The following is an 18,903-nucleotide window of genomic DNA, read 5'->3' on the forward strand; positions in this document are numbered from 1 at the left end:
ATCTAATATGAAGAACTGAATACAACCATAAGAACCATTCATACTGTCAGATCTAATATGAAGAACTGAATACAACCATAAGAACCATTCATACTGTCAGATCTAATATGAAGAACTAACTATAAAAGAGAAGAGTTTGACCAGTTCAAATTCATGTAACTTTATTTTTAATTGGCAGATCAATTAACTTAACTTATGCAGTTATCCAAACACATTCATTATCAATGACTAAAACAAATCTGCTTTTAAAAGATAACTTAATAAACACATGTAGTTGTTTCATAACCTGTGTATCATTAAACAGTTGTTTAATAGCAAAAATTATCCCCCCAAACTAGTGGTGAAAACTGATCATCTCTATCTGATACATGTTGTGTGTACTAACTCATTCCCACAGAAAACTGATCATCACATCATCTCTATCTGATACATGTTGTGTCTACCAGCTCATTCCCACAGAAAACTGATCATCACATCATCTCTATCTGATACATGTTGTGTCTACTAACTCATTTCCACAGAAAACTGATCATCACACCATCGCTATCTGATACATGTGTCTACTAGCTCATTCCCACAGGATACTGATCATCACATCATCTCTATCTGATACATGTTGTGTCTACTAACTCATTCCCACAGAAAACTGATCATCACATCATCTCTATCTGATACATGTTGTGTCTACTAACTCATTCCCACAGAAAACTGATCATCACATCATCTCTATCTGATACATGTTGTGTCTACTAACTCATTCCCACAGAAAACTGATCATCACACCATCTCTATATGATACATGTTGTGTCTACTAACTCATTCCCACAGAGAACTGATCATCACAATCTGATACATGTTGTGTCTACTAACTCATTCCCACAGAGAACTGCAGAGGGACAACCTGAATGAAAGCAAGTGCCCACAGCAATGTTCCAACATCTGGTGGAAAGCCTTCCCGGAAGAGGCTGTTATAGCAGCAAAGGGGGGACAAACTCCATATTAATACCCATGAATGAGATGCTCGATGAACAGGTGTCCACATACTTTTGGTCATGTAATGTAGAATACAAATTGTAGGACGTATAAATTACAATTTGTATGATATGTTATGAATTGGAATTTGTACAATATGTTACAAATGTTCAATATGTTACGAATTACAATTTATTGTTGCTAATGCTAGCTAGGTGCCTATGCTTTGGGTTAAGTTTAGGGTTAGGGGTAAAACTTTTTTGGGGGGGAGGGTTAGCTAACATGCTAAGTAGTAGCTAAAAAGTAGTAAGTCGTTGCAAAGTTGCTTATTAGCTAAAATGCTAAAGTCATCTGTGATTAGATTCAAACATTGCAACCTTTAGGTTGCTAGATGTTCGTGTTATACGCCCACCCATCCACAGAGCAGGAGTAAGGCTTCTCTCCTGTGTATATTCAGTTGGTGTGTTTTTAAAGTTGCCCAGTTGAAACTCTCCCCACAGACAGACCAGGCTGAGAGGGAAGCAGTACCACCCCATCAACTGTTAAACTATAAACTGTTTGTTTTTAAAATGAAAAGCCTCACACTTAACACGAAGTGAAAATCCAAGGTCATCTCAATATCTTTACACTAGAAGCTAACAAAACACACCAAAACAGACAAGGTGCACAGTGATATGTAAAGTAAAGAGGTTAACATTTTATAACGCTCTCTTTCCTCTGCACAGTTCGCTCACAGTGAAAAACAATAGGATTACAATAGAGTGTTCTACGCTTTCTTCATTTGATCCAATTTACTGTTACAACTTATTTTATGACTCTAATCTTAACTGTTCTGAGAGAACTGACAGTGGTGAGACCTCTGCTCTGTGATCTTCATGCTGCTCTCAACACGGTCTCCTGTATGGGCACAGACAGACTTTACAATTGGAGGATGCATTTAATGCATATTCTATAATGCTATTCAATAGGCTACATCTGTCGGTACATATGTGACAAATAAATATATAATATCTTATAACTCTATTAAAGGGAAATGAAGCACCAACCAAACATCAACATGTGAAAATGACATCATCAACCAATTGGTAGGCAATGCCTCCTCATAAATTGGTCAAAAATCACACGATGCCCACCGATGATGTCATTAGAAACACTTATCTTCCTCAATCTTTTTTTACTACAGATACACGCAATATTCACATGTTGATGTTGGGGTGGTGCTGGAGATGAGGAATATCCCTTTAAGTTAACAGTCTAAAATGTGCTAAATGCTCTGCAGTTGTGCATTTGGTTTGCTAATATAGTAGTTAGTTAGCTAACTACTCCTGGATGCTGTCTAATATACATATATTTTTTTGCGTGCAGTGAACTGTGAGTACCATTTATTTGTTGCTTGTATAACTTTGAGCTGGGATGTCTGTTCTGAAAAAAAGTTTCGGTCAGAGACCTCGTTAGCATTCTCTATGGGATTTGTTAGCATCGCTAACCTTCAGAGGCATTGTGGGGTTTGAAAATAGCACCCCTTGTGTTCAGTGCCAGTATTACCTAATATTCTGGTATGGCACAAGGTCGGTATGAAGGTATGACAATCTGGATAAAGCCCAAGCCTAGCTAAGGTGTCCAATAGAGATAAAATATTCCCACAGGCAGTGCAGTACACACAGGCTTTTCCCCAGTGTGTGTTCGCTGATTAACTTTTAGATCACCCAGTGCTGTGAAGCATTTTCCAGTCAGACAAGGAGTAAGGCTTCTCTCGGTCTAAGAAGCAGTAGATCTATTCTATGTGCACTATTTCTATGCTTTTTTTACTTCCGTTTTTGTACAACAGCTCAAAATACAATATTTTGGTTATGGAAAATATATTTCTCAGCGGTTTAGATGGTACAATGACTGCTTGTTTTAGGCTATTAGAACTATTGCAATTTTAACATCCAGGAAATGGTGGAGTGATTTCTACAGTGCATATTTAAGTGATGGAGTGACTTTAATTCTTAGCTGGTCTGAGAGAACTGATGGGGCTTCTGTCCTTTATGTATACATTTGTGGCGTTTTAAGGTATCCAATCGGGAGAAACTCTTCCCGCAGTCAGAGCAGGAGTAAGGCTTCTCTCCTGTGTGTATACGTTGGTGTGCTTCTAAGTTGCCCAGTTGAGAGAAACTTTTTCCACAGTCAGAGCAGGAGTAAGGCTTCTCTCCTGTATGTATTAGTTGGTGACATTTTAGCATATCCAATTGGGAGAAACTCTTTCCACATTCAGAGCAGTAGTAAGGCTTCTCTCCACTGTGCACTCTCTGATGAACTGTCAGAGCTTGTGATGTTGTGAAGCTCTTCCTACAGTCAGTGCAGGAGAAAGGCTTCTCTCCTGTGTGTATACGTTCGTGTGTTTTTAAGTTGCCCAGTTGAGAGAAACACTCCCCACAGTAAGAGCAGGAGTAAGGCTTCTCTCCTGTGTGTATACGTTGGTGTGTTTTTAAGCTGCCCAGTTGAGAGAAACTCTTTCCACAGTCAGAGCAGGAGTAAGGCTTCTCTCCTGTGTGTATTCGTTGGTGGGTTTTTAGGTGGCCCTGTTGAGAGAAACTCTCCCCACAGTCAAAGCAGGAGAATGGCTTCTCTCCTGTGTGTATTCGATGGTGTGTTTTTAAGTGGCCCTGTTGAGAGAAACTCTCCCCACAGACAAAGCAGAAGTATGGCTTCTCTCCAGTGTGCACTTTCTGATGAGCTGTCAGAGCCCTTGATGTTGTGAATCTTTTTCCACAGTCAGTGCAGGAATACAGATTCTGGTCTGTGTGTATTTTTAGGTGTATTTTTAGATTTGATAGAATTGGGAAACTCTCCTCACAATTTGGGCAGTGGTGAGACCTCTTAGCTCTGTGATCTTCCTGATGTTGCTCTCTGGATGTAGAGAATGTCTCAACATGGTCTCCTGTGTGAAGAACATCAGAAGAACCAGTCAGTTGGTGTGATATACATTATGTATTTTATGAAGCCCTTTTTACATCAGCAGTTTTCACAAAGTGCTTTAAAATATATCCAGCTTAAAACCCCAAAGAGCAAGCAATGCAGATGTTGAAGCACATTGGCTTGGAAAAACTCCCTAGAAAGGAGGAACCAGGCTCTGAGGGGTGGCCAGTCCTCTTCTGGCTGTACCGGTAACATATGAACTCTTCAGTAGGCTGTACAATACAAACGGGGAATACATCTATTCTAAAAGTGGGTAACAGTCAGGCTTGTGGTCTATATAAATGCAACATGTAAAGGGTTGGTCGAAAGGTTTCATGAGCTGAAATAAAAGATCTCGGTAATGTTTCATACTCACAAAAAGCTAATTTCTCAAAAATGTTTACATCCCTGTTAGTGAGCATTTCTCCATTGACAAAATAATCCATCCACCTGACAGGTGTGACATATCAAGAAGCTGATTAAACAACATGATCATTACACAGGTGCACCTTCTGCTGGGGACAAAATGCCACTAAAATGTGCAGTTTTGTCACAACATCACCACAGACGTTTCAAGTTTTGAGGGAGAATTTAATGTTGATTTCTCTACCATAAGTCACGTCGAACATCATTTTAGAGAATTGCATATTATAGTTCCTGGGCCCGAGTAGTAGGCCGTTTAATCTGGGTACGTTTTTCATCCGGCCGTGAAAATACTGCCCCCTACCCAAGAGAGGTTAAGGAGCGTATTGGTCCCAGACTTGGTGCTCCGGTACCGCTTGCCATGCGGTAGCAGAGAGAACAGTCTATGACTTTGGTGGCTGGAGTCTTTTACAATTTTTAGGGCCTTCCTCTGACACCGCCTGGTATAGAGGTCCTGGATGGCAGGGAGCACGGCCCCAGTGCGGTACTGGGCCGTACGCACTACCCTCTGTAGCGCCTTGAAGTCGGATGCCAAGCAGTTGCCATACCAAGCAGTGATGCAATCAGTCAGGATGCTCGATGGTGCAGCTGTAGAACATTTTGAGGATCTGAGGACTCATGCCAAATCTTTTAACCCTCCTGAAGGGGAATAGGCGTTGTTGTGCCCTCCTCACGACTGTATTGGTGTGCCTAGACCATGAAAGGTGATGTTGATACTGAGGAACTTGAAGCTCTCGACCTTCTCTACTTGGCCCTCTTTTTCCTGTAGTCCACGATCAGCTCCTTTGTCTTGCACCACACTCCCAGGTCTCTAACATCTTCCCTACAAGCTGTCTTATCATCGTCGGTTATCAGGCCTTCCACTGTCGTGTTGTTGGCAAACTTAATGGCCACGCATTCTTGGTTGAACAGGGAGTACAGGAGGGGACTAAGCATGGATTCCAGAGGGGTCAGCGTGGCGGAGTTGTTATTGCCTACCCTCACAACCTGGGGGCGGGCCGTCAGGAAGTCCAGGATCCAGTTGCAGAGGGAGGTGTTCAGTTCCAGGGTCCTTAGCTTAGTGATACGCTTAGAGGCCACTATGGTGTTGAACGCTGAGCTGTAGTCAATGATCAGCATTCTCACGTATGTGTTCCTTTTGTCCAGGTGGGAAAGGGTAGTGTGGAGTGCAATACAGATTGTGTTGTCTGTGGATCTGTTGGGGCGGTATGCTATTTAGAGTGGGTCCTGGGATGATAGTGTTGATGTAAGCCATAACCAGCCTTGCAAAGCATTTCATGGCTACAGATGTGAGTGCTACGGGTCAGTAGTCATTTAGGCAGGTTACCTTGGTGGTCTGCTTGAAACATGTAAGTATTACAGATTGGGTTAGGGAGAGGTTGAAAAAGTCAGTGAAGACACTTCCCAGCTGGTCAGCACATGATCTGAATACGCGTCCTGGTAATCCGTCTGGCCCTGCAGCCCTGTGAATGTTAAGGTCTTACTCACATCGGCTGGAACAGCTGGTGCTCTCATGCATGATTCGGTGTTGCTTGCCTCGAAGCGTGCATAAAAGGCATTTAGCTCAACTGGTAGGCTCGCGTCACTGGGCAGCTCGCGGCTAGGTTTCCGTTTGTAATCTGTGATAGTTTGTAAGCCCTGCCACAACCTGACGACTGTCAGAGCTGGTGTAGTAGGATTTGATCTCAGTCCTGTATTGACGCTTTGCCTGCTTGATGGTTCATCATAGGGTGTAGCGGGATTTCTTATAAGCGTCCGGATTAGTGTCCTGCTCCTTGAAGCAGCAGCTCCAGCCTTTAGCTCAGTGCAGATGTTGCCTGTAATCCACGGCTTCTGGTTGGGATATGTACGTACGGTCAGTGTGGGGACGACGTCGTTGATGCACTTATTAGTGAAGCCGGTGACTGATGTGGTATACTACTCAATGCCGGAACATATTCCTGTCTGTGCTAGCAGAACAGTCTTGTAGCTTAGCATCCGCTACGTCGGACCTCTTCCGTATTGAGTGCGTCACTGGTACGTCCTGTTTGAGTTTTTGCTTTAAGCAGGAATCAGGAGGATAGAATTATGGTCAGATTTGCCAAATGGAGGGTGAGGGAGAGCATTGTACGTGTCTCTGTGTGTGGAGTAAAGGTGATCTAGATTATTTTTTTTTTGCATCTGTGACATGCTGGTAGAAAAATGGGACAAAATGGATTTCAGCTTTCCTGCATTAAAGTTTCCGGCCACTAGGAGTGCCGCCTCCGGATGAGCATTTTCTTGTTTGCTTATGGCCTTATACTGCTCACCGCTTTGTGGTGTTAAATAGACAGCTACGAAAAATATTATCCATGTCCTTGTTAAGCCACAACCCAGTGAAACATAGGATATACATTTTTTTTACAGTACAGTCAAAAGTTGGGGAACACATATTTTCCAAATCTCTGCAAAATGCTGTGGTAGCCATGCTGGTTAGGTGTGCCTTGAATTCTAAATAAAATCACTGACAGTGTCACCAGCAAAGCACCGTCACACCTCCTCCTCCATGCTTCATGCGGAGATCATCTATTCATCTACTCTGCGTCTCACAAAGACACGGCGGTTGGAACCTAAAACTCTCAAATTTGGACTCATCAGACCAAAGGACAGATTTCCACCGGTCTAATGTCCATTGCTTGTGTTTCTTGACCCAAGCAAGTCTCTTATTCTTATTGGTGTCCTTTAGTAGTGGTTTCTTTGCAGCAATTCGACCATGAAGTCCTGATTCATGCAGTCTCCTCTGAACAGTTGATGTTGAGATGTGTTTGTTGCTTGAACTTTGTGGAGCATTTATTTGGGCAGCAATTTCTAAGGCTGGTAACTCTGATGAACTTATCCTCTGCAGCAGAGGTAACTCTAGGTCTTCCTTTCCTGTGGCGGTCCTCATGAGAGACAGTTTGAAGAAACTTTAAGTTCTTGAAATATTCCAGAATGACTGACCATGTCTTAAAGTAATGATGGACTGTCGTTTCTCTTTGCTTATTTGAGCTGTTCTTGCCATAATATGGACTTGGTCTTTTACCAAATAGGGCTATCTTCTGTATACCACCCCTACCTTGTCACAACACAACTGATTGGCTCAAACGCATTAAGAAGGAAAGAAATTCCACAAATTCACTTTTAAGAAGGCACACCTGTTAATTGAAATGCATTCCAGGTGACTACCTCATTGTCACGGATCCCTCCGGTACTGTTGCTCATTCCGTGCACCAGTTTCGGAGGTCTACGTCACTGGCCTCTAGGAACTGAACTGTGTCATTACGCTCACCTGGTCCCCATATTCTTCCCGATGAGTAATTGTATAAGTGTGCCCTTTGTTCACCATTGTCTTGTCGATTATTGTTCCAATGTCCGTTGTGCCTTGTTGTTTTGGCTTTCGTGCCGCTTGTATTGTGCAGATGATTACGGGTCTCGTCCCATGTGGTATCATTGTGCGTGTATGTTATGGGTATCGCACCGTCTATTCATTCAAGGTACTCCTCACTCTTTTGTTTGGGTCTTAACCCTGTGTTTTGTATATGTGTTTGTTTGGTCTTCGTCTCCGTGCCTTTACATGGCACGCTGTAATTTGGATAAATAAAAAACTCTATTACACATTCCTGCGCCTGTCTCCTGATCCCTTTATACCAACGTGACACTCATGAAGCTGGTTGAGAGAAAGCTTTGCACACTCTTGGCAGTCATCAAGGCAAAGGTTGGCTACTTTGAAGAATCTCAAATATATTTTGATTTGTTTTACACTTTGGTTGTAGTAACTTTTGGTTACTACATGATTCCATATGTGTTATTTCATAGTTTGTTTTCACTATTATTCTACAATGTAGAAAATAGTAAAAATAAAGAAAAAACTTGAATGAGTAGGTGTTCTAAAACGTTGAAACCTCTCCTTTTTTACGCTGTTTTCTCCCCAATTTCCTGGTATCCAATTGCTAGTTACAGTCTTGTCTCAACTCTGCCACTCCCGTACGGACTCGGTAGAGGCGAATGTCTAGAGCCGGACTCGGTAGAGGCGAATGTCTAGAGCCGTCTATCCCGAAACACAACCCAACCAAGCCGCACTGCTTCTTGACACAATGCCCACTTAAAACCTGTTAGGGCTAGGGGGCAGTATTTGTACGGCCGGATAAAAAAACGTACCCGATTTAATCTGGTTATTACTACTGCCCAGAAACTAGAATATGCATATAATTATTGGCTTTGGATAGAAAACACCCTAAAGTTTCTAAAACTGTTTGAATGGTGTCTGTGAGTATAACAGAACTCATATGGCAGTCAAAACCCTGAGACAAATCCTGACAGGAAACTGAAATCTGATGTGTGGATATCACTTCAAACATTTGCCATTGAAACACACAGTGGCTTGCGATTCATTTAGCACTTCCTAAAGCTTCCACTAGATGTCCCCAGTCTTTACAAAGTGTTTTGAGCCTGCTACCATCAAAATTGACTGAAAGAGAGGATGTTTACCTTGGTCACAGGAAATGGGCCATTACCATTGTGACGTCGGGCGCCCATGGGTACTCTCCCTTTTCGAAACGTTTTGAAAGACAATGCAACCATCCCAATGGAATATTATTGAAGCCCTGGTTGAAAAAGCCCCTAAAGATTTATGTTATACAACGTTTGACATGTTTGAACGAACTTAAATATATTTTTTTTGCTCATTCCTGACGACAAGTCAGACGCACACGGTACATTTTCACTAGCCTTCGGAGCGCTAACGCTATTGGGACATAAATTATTAACTTTTTGGAACAAAACTACATTTGTTATGGACCTGGGATTCCTAGAAGTGCCTTCTGATAAAGATAATCAAAGGTAAGGGATTATTTACAATAGTATTTTTGATGGTTGATCGTTCCAAGATGGCTCAAAACATGTATAGCCTAGACTATTTTTCTGGGCATACCACGTCGTTTATTGCAAAGTGTGATTTCCCAGTAAAGTTATTTTTAAATCTGGCAAAGAGATGGCATTCAAGACATGTTAATCTATAAGTCTTTGAATGACAATATTACATTTTAACAATGTTTTCGAATAGTAATTTTGTAAATTGTAGCGCTAATAAACCGGAAGCATCTGAGGCAAAAGATTTTCTGAACGTCATGCGCCGATGTAAAATGCTGTTTTTATATATAAATATGAACTTTATCGAACAAAAAATGCATGTGTTGTGTAACATGATGTCCTAGGAGTGTCATCTGATGAAGGTTGTCAAAGGTTAGTGCTGCATTTAGCTGTGTTTTGGGTATTTGTGATGCATGCTAGTTGCTTTGAAAATGGCTGTGTGATTATTTCTGGCTGGGTACTCTGCTGACATAATCTAATGTTTTGCTTTTGCTGTAAAGCCTTTTTGAAATCGGACAACGTGGTTCGATTCAGGAGAGGTGTATCTATAAAACGGTGTAAAATAGTCATATGTTTGAGAAATTGAAGTTATAGCATTTATGAGGTTTTGCATTTAGCATGACGCGATTCCACTGGCTGTTGATTAGGGTGGGACGCAAGCGTCCCACTGGCCCAGAGAGGTTAACCCTGGAAGCCAGCTGCACCAATGTGTCGGAGGAAACACTGTGTCAGCGTGCACTGTGCCCGGCCCGCCACAGGAGTCGCTAGTGCGTGATGGGACAAGGACATCCCTGCCAACCAAACCCTCCCCTAACCCGGACGATGCTGGGCCTATTGTGCACCGCCAATTGTGCACCGTCCTGCGACAGAGCCTGGACTTGAACCCAGAATATCTAGTGGCACAGCTAGCACTGCGGTGTAGTGCCTTAGACCACTGCACCACTCAGGAGGCCCCAAACTTTTGACTGGTACTGTATATCCCGTTGATAGAATGGTGTCGAACGGAGCTCATCCAGTTTATTCTCCAGTGATTGCATGTTTGCCAGAAGAACGGAGGGTAGAGGCCAATTATCCACTCGTGGACGCAGTTTCCCCAGGCATCCAGCTCGCCGACCTCTGTAGCAGAGTCTTCTCTTCTTACGAATGACGGTGATTTGGGCCTGGTCCAGGAAGAGCAGTATATCCTTCGCTTCAGTTAAATACAAAATTGCCACAGTCAGTGCCATGGTGAAACTTGCAGTCCTGTAGATCTGAAATAATTGGAGTGTGAAACTTGCCAGAAAAGTAAGGTGAAGCAATTCAGGCATTCTTGAAAGTCAGGACAATCCTTGTCCTGCAAAGAAACATTATTGTTATAGCTGAAAAAAAAAATAGTAAGCAGTAGGCATTTAAAATTAAATATGTGGTGGAGATTTATAGTTACACAGCGACATTCGTCAATCATTTATTTGAAAACACTTTCCATCATAATTTGTCACAATAAAGAAAGTTTCGCTAAATAAAAATCCACCCGTCGAATGGATAAAATGTTTAGAGAATCTTTAGACAAATGTCATCTATATATGCCGTTTCCAGTAGCAACGTCTGAAACCCTACCTCTTCAAAGAGCTTCTTAAATAAGACAGTCTTATCCTCCCCCAAACAATTACACGTCTTTTCCCACTAGCACTGACTTTGCTGATAACTTCTTTGAGGAACAATGTAAACCCAGCAAAAATAGAAATGTCCTCTCACTGTCAACTGCGTTTATTTTCAGCAAACTTAACATGTGTAAATATTTGTATGAACATAACAAGATTCAACAACTGAGACCAGGGGCGGAAATCCCGGGGGGGACACGACCCCCCCATCCTTGGAAAAATATGATTTGTCCCCCCCAATATATCACTGAAACATAACTATGTAATTTAAATAATATTAATAATATGCAATGAAAGCAATTGTGCTGATTATAGACACTTAATAGCGCGTTTTTAAGTTTCAAAAGATTGCGACCCCCCCACCCTTTGCCTCACAATGGTTTGATCCACTGCCAGTTCCTTAGTTGGCAAGGTAACAGAGGGGTCGTATCTACTGTCTGAAAGGCACTCAATTAACGTAACTGAAGTGAGGTTAATCCAGTCAATCGCGCACACACACTAGCTGAATATGCAGAGCTAGCGCGCAAATATTAACTATTAAGCTAGCTAGTACCTATTCCATTTATGTGGCCTCGTCAAAGATGGAATCTTTGCTATCGTCAATTTATTCCAAGAGCAGCATGCAGATGTTGTAAGTTAGTGCTTCAGAGTCCCTGCGATAAGGTTAGCGATAAACTGAAGTCCAAACTGAACAGAACTACACTTTCTTCTACCATTGTCTTAAATATATTTAATGGTCTCGTTGCAAAAGCTAAATTGTCGCAAGGGAAATTTTATTTATTTATTTTATTTCACCTTTATTTAACCCGGGTAGCAAAGATTATAGCAAACACCACTGAAACGGAATTGGTGCTCGCTAGCTTTGCAAATTCAGCTATTGTTGGAAGCCAGCCAATATGAAACAAACTATTAAAATTACAAAAGATTGCAGCATATGTTGTGTAAATGGTGAACTCATACAGCTGTCAACTCTTGTCATTTTAATCCGTTTCACATTTGCTAGCTACCTTTTTAGATCGAAGCCCAAATAGAATTATAAAAGATAAGATGATAGAAGCCCATCTCCTACTGTAAATAACCTACACACTGTGTATGTGTGTAGCCAGCCAGCCAGCCAGGTAGAAAAATGGCAGAAAAATAAAAGACGGACATCAGAGTATTTTTCAGTACACCAAAACGCAAAGTAAGAACCCTAGTAGCCTAATATCTCAAAGACTAGTTGATAAAATGTTCATAAGAAAGAAATGAAATTCTAATGGAAATGTTTCACAATGATGTCATTAGGCAGAGCAGGCAACAGATGGCACACAGACAGCAGAGTTGGGGACAGATATGCAGGGACAGACTGGCAGAGACAGGGAGTCTCAGGTAAGTTTGTTGAGTCTTTGTTTGGCAACAATATGAAAGGTTCTCCATTTTTTTGACTTGTAAAATAGGAACATAATTGGAAAATGCCATGGATACCCCCACTCTCAACTTAAACTGGTGACTGAACTAAGATTTGTTAAAGGCAATGGTATTGCTGTTGTGATTAGTTGTGTAGTTTTGGGTACCGGTAGTTAGGAGTACGGCAAACACCTTATTTCTTTGGTTCCTCAATATACATTTACAATGTAGGCTATGTGTTACAGCACTACTTTTGGTGTCCCCCTCAGGAATTGCTCTTGAGAAAATGTAATGTAATTGTCCCCTCCAAAGTTGATATCAGATTTTCGCCCCTGACTGAGACATAAACGGAACAAGTTCCACAGACATGTGACTAACAGAAATGGAATAATGTGTCCCTGAACAAAGGGGGGGTCAAAATCAAAAGCAACAGTCAGTGTCTGGTGTGGCCACCAGCTGCATTAAGTACGGCAGTGCATCTCCTCCTCATGGACTGCACCAGATTTGCCCGTTCTTGCTGTGAGATGTTACTCCACACTTCCACCAAGGCACCTGCAAGTTCCCAGACATTTCTGGGGGGAATGGCCCTAGCCCTCACTCTCCGATCAAACAGGTCCCAGATGTGCTCAGTGGGATTGAGATCCGGGCTCTTCGCTGGCCATGGAAGAACACTGACATTCCTGTTTTGTAGAAATCACGCACAGAACGAGCAGTATGGCTGGTGGCATTGTCATGCAGGAGGGTCATGTCAGGATGAGCCTGCATGAGGGGTACCACATGGAGGAGGATGTCTTCCCTGTAACACACAGCATTGAGATTGCCTGCAATGACAACAAGCTCAGTCCGATGATACTGTGACATACTGCCCAAGACCATGACGGACCCTCCACCTCCAAATTGATCCCGCTCCAGAGTACAGGCCTCTGTGTAATGCTCATTCCTTCGATAAACGCGAATCCGACCATCACCCCTGGTGAGACAAAACCGCGACTCGTCAGTGAAGAGCACTTTTTGCCAGTCCTGTCTGGTCCAGCGACGGTGGGTTTGTGCCCATAGGCGACGTTGTTGCCGGTGATGTCTGGTGAGGACCTGCCTTACAACAGGCCTACAAGCCCTCAGTCCAGCCTCTCTCAGCCTATTGCGGACAGTCTGAGCACTGATGGAGGGATTGTGCGTTCCTGGTGTAACTCAGGCAGTTGTTGTTGCCATCCTGTACCTGTCCCACAGGTGTGATGTTTGGATGTACCGATCCTGTGCAGGTGTTGTTACACGTGGTCCGCCACTGCGAGGACGATCAGCTGTCCATCCTGTCTCCCTGTAGTGCTGTCTTAGGCGTCTCACAGTAAGGACATTGAAATGTATTTCCCTGGCCACATCTGCAGTCCTCATGCCTCCTTGCAGCATGACTAAGGCACATTTACGCAGATGAGCAGGGACCCTGGGCATGTTTTGGTGTTTTTCAGAGTCAATGGAAAAGCCTCTTTAGTGTCCTAAGTTTTCATAACTGTGACCTTAATTGCCTACCGTCTGTAAGCTGTTAGTGTCTTAACGAACGTTCCACAGGTGCATGTTCATTAATTGTTTATGGTTCATTGAACAAGCCTGGGAAACAGTGTGGGGGCTGTGCTTTGGCAAAGTGGGTGGGGTTATATCCTGCCTGTTTGGCCCTGTCCGGGGGTATCATCGGGTAGGGCCACAGTGTCTTCTGATCCCTCCTGTCTCAGCCTCCAGTATTTATGCTGCAGTAGTTTATGTGTCGGGGGGCTAGGGTCAGTCTGTTACATCTGGAGTATTTCTCTTGTCTTATCCGGTGTCCTGTGTGAATTTAAATATGCTCTCTCTAATTCTCTCTTTCTTTCTCTCTCTCGGAGGACCTGAGCCCTAGGACCATGCCTCAGGACTACCTGGCATGATGACTCCTTGCTGTTCCCAGTCCACCTGGCCGTGCTGCTGCTCCAGTTTCAACTGTTCTGCCTGCGGCTATGGAACCCTGACCTGTTCACCGGACGTGCTTGTTGCACCCTCGACAACTACTATGATTATTATTATTTGACCATGCTGGTCATTTATGAACATTTTAACATCTTGACCATGTTCTGTTATAATATCCACCCGGCACAGCCAGAAGAGGACTGGCCACCCCTCATAGCCTGGTTCCTCTCTAGGTTTCTTCCTAGGTTTTTGGCCTTTCTAGGGAGTTTTTCCTAGGGAGTTTTTCCTAGCCACCGTGCTTCTTTCACATGCATTGCTTGCTGTTTGGGGTTTTAGGCTGGTTTTCTGTACAGCACTTTGAGATATCAGCTGATGTACGAAGGGCTATATAAATACATTTGATTTGATTTGTTTAAACCCTTTAAAATGAAGATCTGTGAAGTTATTTGTATTTTTATGAATGATCTTTGAAAGACAGGGTCCTAAAAAAGGGACGTTTCTTTTTTTGCTGAGTTTATTTACTATGACTATGATATGTGGTTGTCTCAACAAGCTAACATGAATGCACTGATGAAGATAAGTCGCACTGGATAACAGCGTCTGCTAAATGACTAAAATGTAAGTATAAAAATGTACAAAACAACCACTGCTGTGCAGTCTGGAATTTGGCAGGGATGTGTGATGTCAGAATTACAGAAAAGAAAGCGCATGCTCTTACCATGATTAAGAGATTTACCAATCTCCTCCTCTTCATCTTTAATGTTGACATTCAGCTCCAGTGTTTGACTGCAGTCTTCCAGCTTCACTGATGCCATCTCTGGATCTTGCAGTGCAAACTGGGCTCCACTGTCACAATCAGGACCCAGTGACTGTAGGTTTGGACTCAGTGTGGAAGGAGAGAGGCAGGCTGGGTTTGTCCTCACTGTTGATGTTACCGGCCTCAGACTTAATCTGAGTCGGCCAGAAGTAATAAAGAGAAACGGACACAAAAGTTATTGTCTTGACAGTTCTGGCGCTTTCTTTATTCTCTAAAAATATATTCAATTTTTTCAAATTCAATTATCTAATTTCAATAGATCAGGTAGCTAAGCACTGACAACTCAACGTTCATTCCCATTAGACACAAAGTGCACACTTTAAATGACACAACGTAAGTACTCTTAACCTATAGTAGATTTCCTCAATTCACATAAATCCATAAATGACTCAAAACCATTTAGGTTGCAGTTTGTTTTAGGCAGTATTATGAACTATTTTCCTGAACAACCATGTCTCTGACGTATTAACACTTACAAAAATGTATTGTATTTCCCGTTCACACGATAGTAACATTTATAAAGACGGAAACAACTGAATGTGTCTGAATATTAGTGTACATGTAGAAAACTGATAATCATTACATTCAGCTTCAAAACTGTAGTGTGACAGTGAAATTGTCAGTCTCTACTGCTGCCCCCTTACTGCCTGCACTGAGCGAAACGCAGACAAACTGACAATCCTCTGAATTTACCAACGCCCAGAGCGCACTCTAGAGTGAATTTACAAACAAACCCTAAAGCCAGTAGGGTCCAGCTGTGACATCATCTCTCAGAGTCTCTATGCTGCCTGCCACCTACTGATATGTCATCTCAGTGCAGTGCATCTCTCAGGATAAGTGGGCGTTTCCAAAGGAACTATATATGGAGAAGGGGGCGTTTCCAAATGAACTATATAAGGAGAAGTGGGGGTTTCCAAAGGAACTATATATGGAGAAGTGGGGGTTTCCAAAGGAACTATATATGGAGAAGTGGGGGTTTCCAAAGGAACTATATATGGAGAAGTGGGGGTTTCCAAAGGAACTATATATGGAGAAGTGGGGGTTTCCAAAGGAACTATATATGGAGAAGTGGGGGTTTCCAAAGGAACTATATATGGAGAAGTGGGGGTTTCCAAAGGAATGATACAAAGGAGAAGTGGGGGTTTCCAAAGGAACAATATCAGGAGAAGTGGGGGTTAAAATATTCAATAACAAATAATACATAGTAAAATAAATGCTTGTTATAAAGGTAGCTAACGTTAGCTAGCATTTACATTTACGAACAACTTAATAACTATGGTTAGTTAGGTAAAGTTCAAAGATACAGTTCAGTTAGTTTTTTTTTTTGCATATCTGAAATTCCTTACTGTCATTTCTGAAGATCATGACTAAAGTCTGATAACCCAAACGAAGTATTGAGTGGCACCTTTCGAAACCCCCACTTTTCCTGAGAGATGCACTGCACCGATAGACGACCTATCCGCAGGCAGCACAGAGACCTGCACAGTGCCGACTGCTCTGAGAGATGACGTTGCAGCTGGACCCCTCTCCTTAAAGCTGCATGAATTCGGTCCGGTCAAATGTTTGGGCCAAGCCAAGGGTTGGCTGAAATTGTAAAACATAAACGTCTGTAATTGGATAAGATTGGGCCGGTCCGTGGATGTTGAAATCCAGCCCGCCGGACCGCACCAAAAAAGACCCCCAAAATAGACATCCAAAAGAAGTCGAGGGGCTCCTCCGCAGACAGAGTGGACGCCGCCATTTTACCAGCTCAGGAGCTTCATATTACACAAAACCAATAACATGTAAAATGAACAAAAAAAATCGCTAATAGATTCTTTATGAAATGACCTTGTCGAAATGATGTACATTCACTCAGAAGACCCCCAAGTCTATGTGACTTGTAAAATAGTTTTTAATCACGTTTTTCACTCACTGGGTTTGACACAAACAATAACTCATAATACCGGACGGATTTGTTATCTTGCATGTTATGACGTTCTTTCGATATTAGACTGTTTAAACTTGCTATCACATACCTTTAGTAATGAAGAGAAACGGACACAAAAGTTATCCTCTTGACATCAGTTATGGCGTTTCTTTATTCTGAAGAATGCGATCAGGGTTGCCAGGTGTATCAAAAAATGTCTAGCCCGATGATGTAAGGTCGCGTCAATTCGAATCTGGTATCAGAACAAAATAGTCAGCACATAGTAACTTCTGATTTCTTTGTACTTTAATTAATGCAAACACTTGAATGGTAAATATGTGGTTCGTATATACGGCTCCCTGTAACACCACGCAGGGCAGACAGAGAACTGGTATGACATCACAAGTTCTTCCTTAAATACTGGACAGACTTAGTTCCCTCTCCCTGATGGCCTGTCATAGTAGAGGCTAGAATATGGTTTAGACTTATTCCAACCTATTGTTGGCGTGCAGGTTGGTCCCAACCTCTAGACGCACTCCTGTTTCCTGGCGTAGCTATTGTCTCTGGCGGATGTCTCATCTTGTGACTGCACAATGCACAGTTCTCTAAAACCCTTACACCCCCCTGCATATACATTTCACCCATATCCTGTTATTGCTGTTGTTCAGCAAAAAGCTCTTGCAAAACCCTGTTTTAAAGCATCAGCATTCTGTCCACATGACCCACCATCATATGAGCCACTTCCTCTAACATATAGCAGTACTCAATTATCTATAGTTTATATAGTTATTATTATAGCATCTGTGTTATATTATATAGTTTATGCACACAAATAGTTGGTCAAACCCTAACAATGATCAAAACCCGTCCACAAGGCGATTTGTTTTTCAGCCGCAAGAGAGGAGTTGACACATTTTGCCATAGTTATAGCCTTTTCCATAACGTTATGGAGCGAATTAAGAAGGAATATCGACGTAAGAAGTTACATTTGGTTTTCCATCAAAATAATCATTATTGCAAGCTAACATGAATAATAAAGGAATTTTAATATGTCCCAAGACAAAAAACAATTCGTTCTTATTAAACTCGCCAGATCATTTTCAGTCATTGGATATAGATTTAACTGCTATGATTGTAAATAAATCCCTTATGTGCATGTGCATAACTATTGATCAATCCAACAGAAGAGTTTGAGGGATGAAAGTTGGACAGAGGATCTCGAAATCTCTGTGCAAGAAACACTTGGACGAACTTCAAAAAACGAATGTTAGGCTATTGACTTGTCATTTCAAATAGGCATAGGCTAGGCCTAGTGACTAAAATCTGCGTTTATGATTGTAATTCAACTTTGCCATGGTTTGGTTAGCTAGATGCAAGTAGTATATAGCCAGATAGCCGACAGTAGCCTAGGCAAGATAAAAGATGAATGATTTAGCAGCTTGCTTAGTTGAAATTGACAGAGCATTTAGTTAACATGAATAGCGAGGCGATTGTAACGTAAGAAATGGTTATGTTGCCCAATAGCCTCCTGGAATAAGCTAGATGGGTTTTGAATTTCAATCACTGATTAATATATTAATAATTTATATATTTACCTGTAGCCTAATCTGACTGACTGTTACCTTCAATCTAATGCATTCTAGCAACAGCTGATAGAACTGTGACCATGATCACAACTGATAACTTCCCATTTCATTAACTAAACATGGACATTAATAATTGCATAGTAACACAAGACTACAAGAACAATAAACTGAAGTGTTTATTGTATTTAATGGTAGGCTACAGTAGCTTACATAGGCATACAAATGAATAGGCTACTTAATGGCCAACATATGTATCATTCTCCACATTTAATGTCAGTTTCATTGTGGACTTTTCCCTAAGAGAAGCACGCGAAGGAGTTCCATAACCTCTATTTAAAATGTCCTGCTCGAGATCCATGAACTGAGCATGCTTATAACCCTTTGCTTTATATGGTTTTTGCGCGTGTCGTTCTGTCTCCTCTCACGCCTCCA

The 18,903-nt window shown here is 42.0% G+C and overlaps 1 protein-coding gene across 2 annotated transcripts; it reads right to left on the reverse strand.

Annotated features, from left to right (window-relative positions):
- Positions 1-144: 144 nt before the first annotated feature.
- On the reverse strand, positions 145-18,455 carry LOC106575794 (gastrula zinc finger protein xLCGF3.1-like). 2 transcript variants are annotated; one of them, XM_045698581.1, is made up of 3 exons: positions 16,995-18,455; positions 14,878-15,110; positions 145-3,895 (listed from the first exon to the last, which is right to left on the reverse strand). In XM_045698581.1, exons 2-3 carry the CDS (start codon positions 14,972-14,974, stop codon positions 2,964-2,966), a joined length of 1,029 nt encoding a protein of 342 aa, XP_045554537.1. In that variant the 5' UTR covers positions 14,975-15,110; positions 16,995-18,455; the 3' UTR covers positions 145-2,963. The 2 variants fall into 2 exon arrangements, with proteins under 2 accessions (XP_045554537.1, XP_045554538.1); XM_045698582.1 differs by lacking the exon at positions 16,995-18,455 and having other exon boundaries at positions 14,878-15,166.
- Positions 18,456-18,903: the final 448 nt, after the last annotated feature.

This window comes from Salmo salar, chromosome ssa17 (genome assembly GCF_905237065.1).
Source record: "Salmo salar chromosome ssa17, Ssal_v3.1, whole genome shotgun sequence".
NCBI lineage: Eukaryota > Metazoa > Chordata > Actinopteri > Salmoniformes > Salmonidae > Salmo > Salmo salar.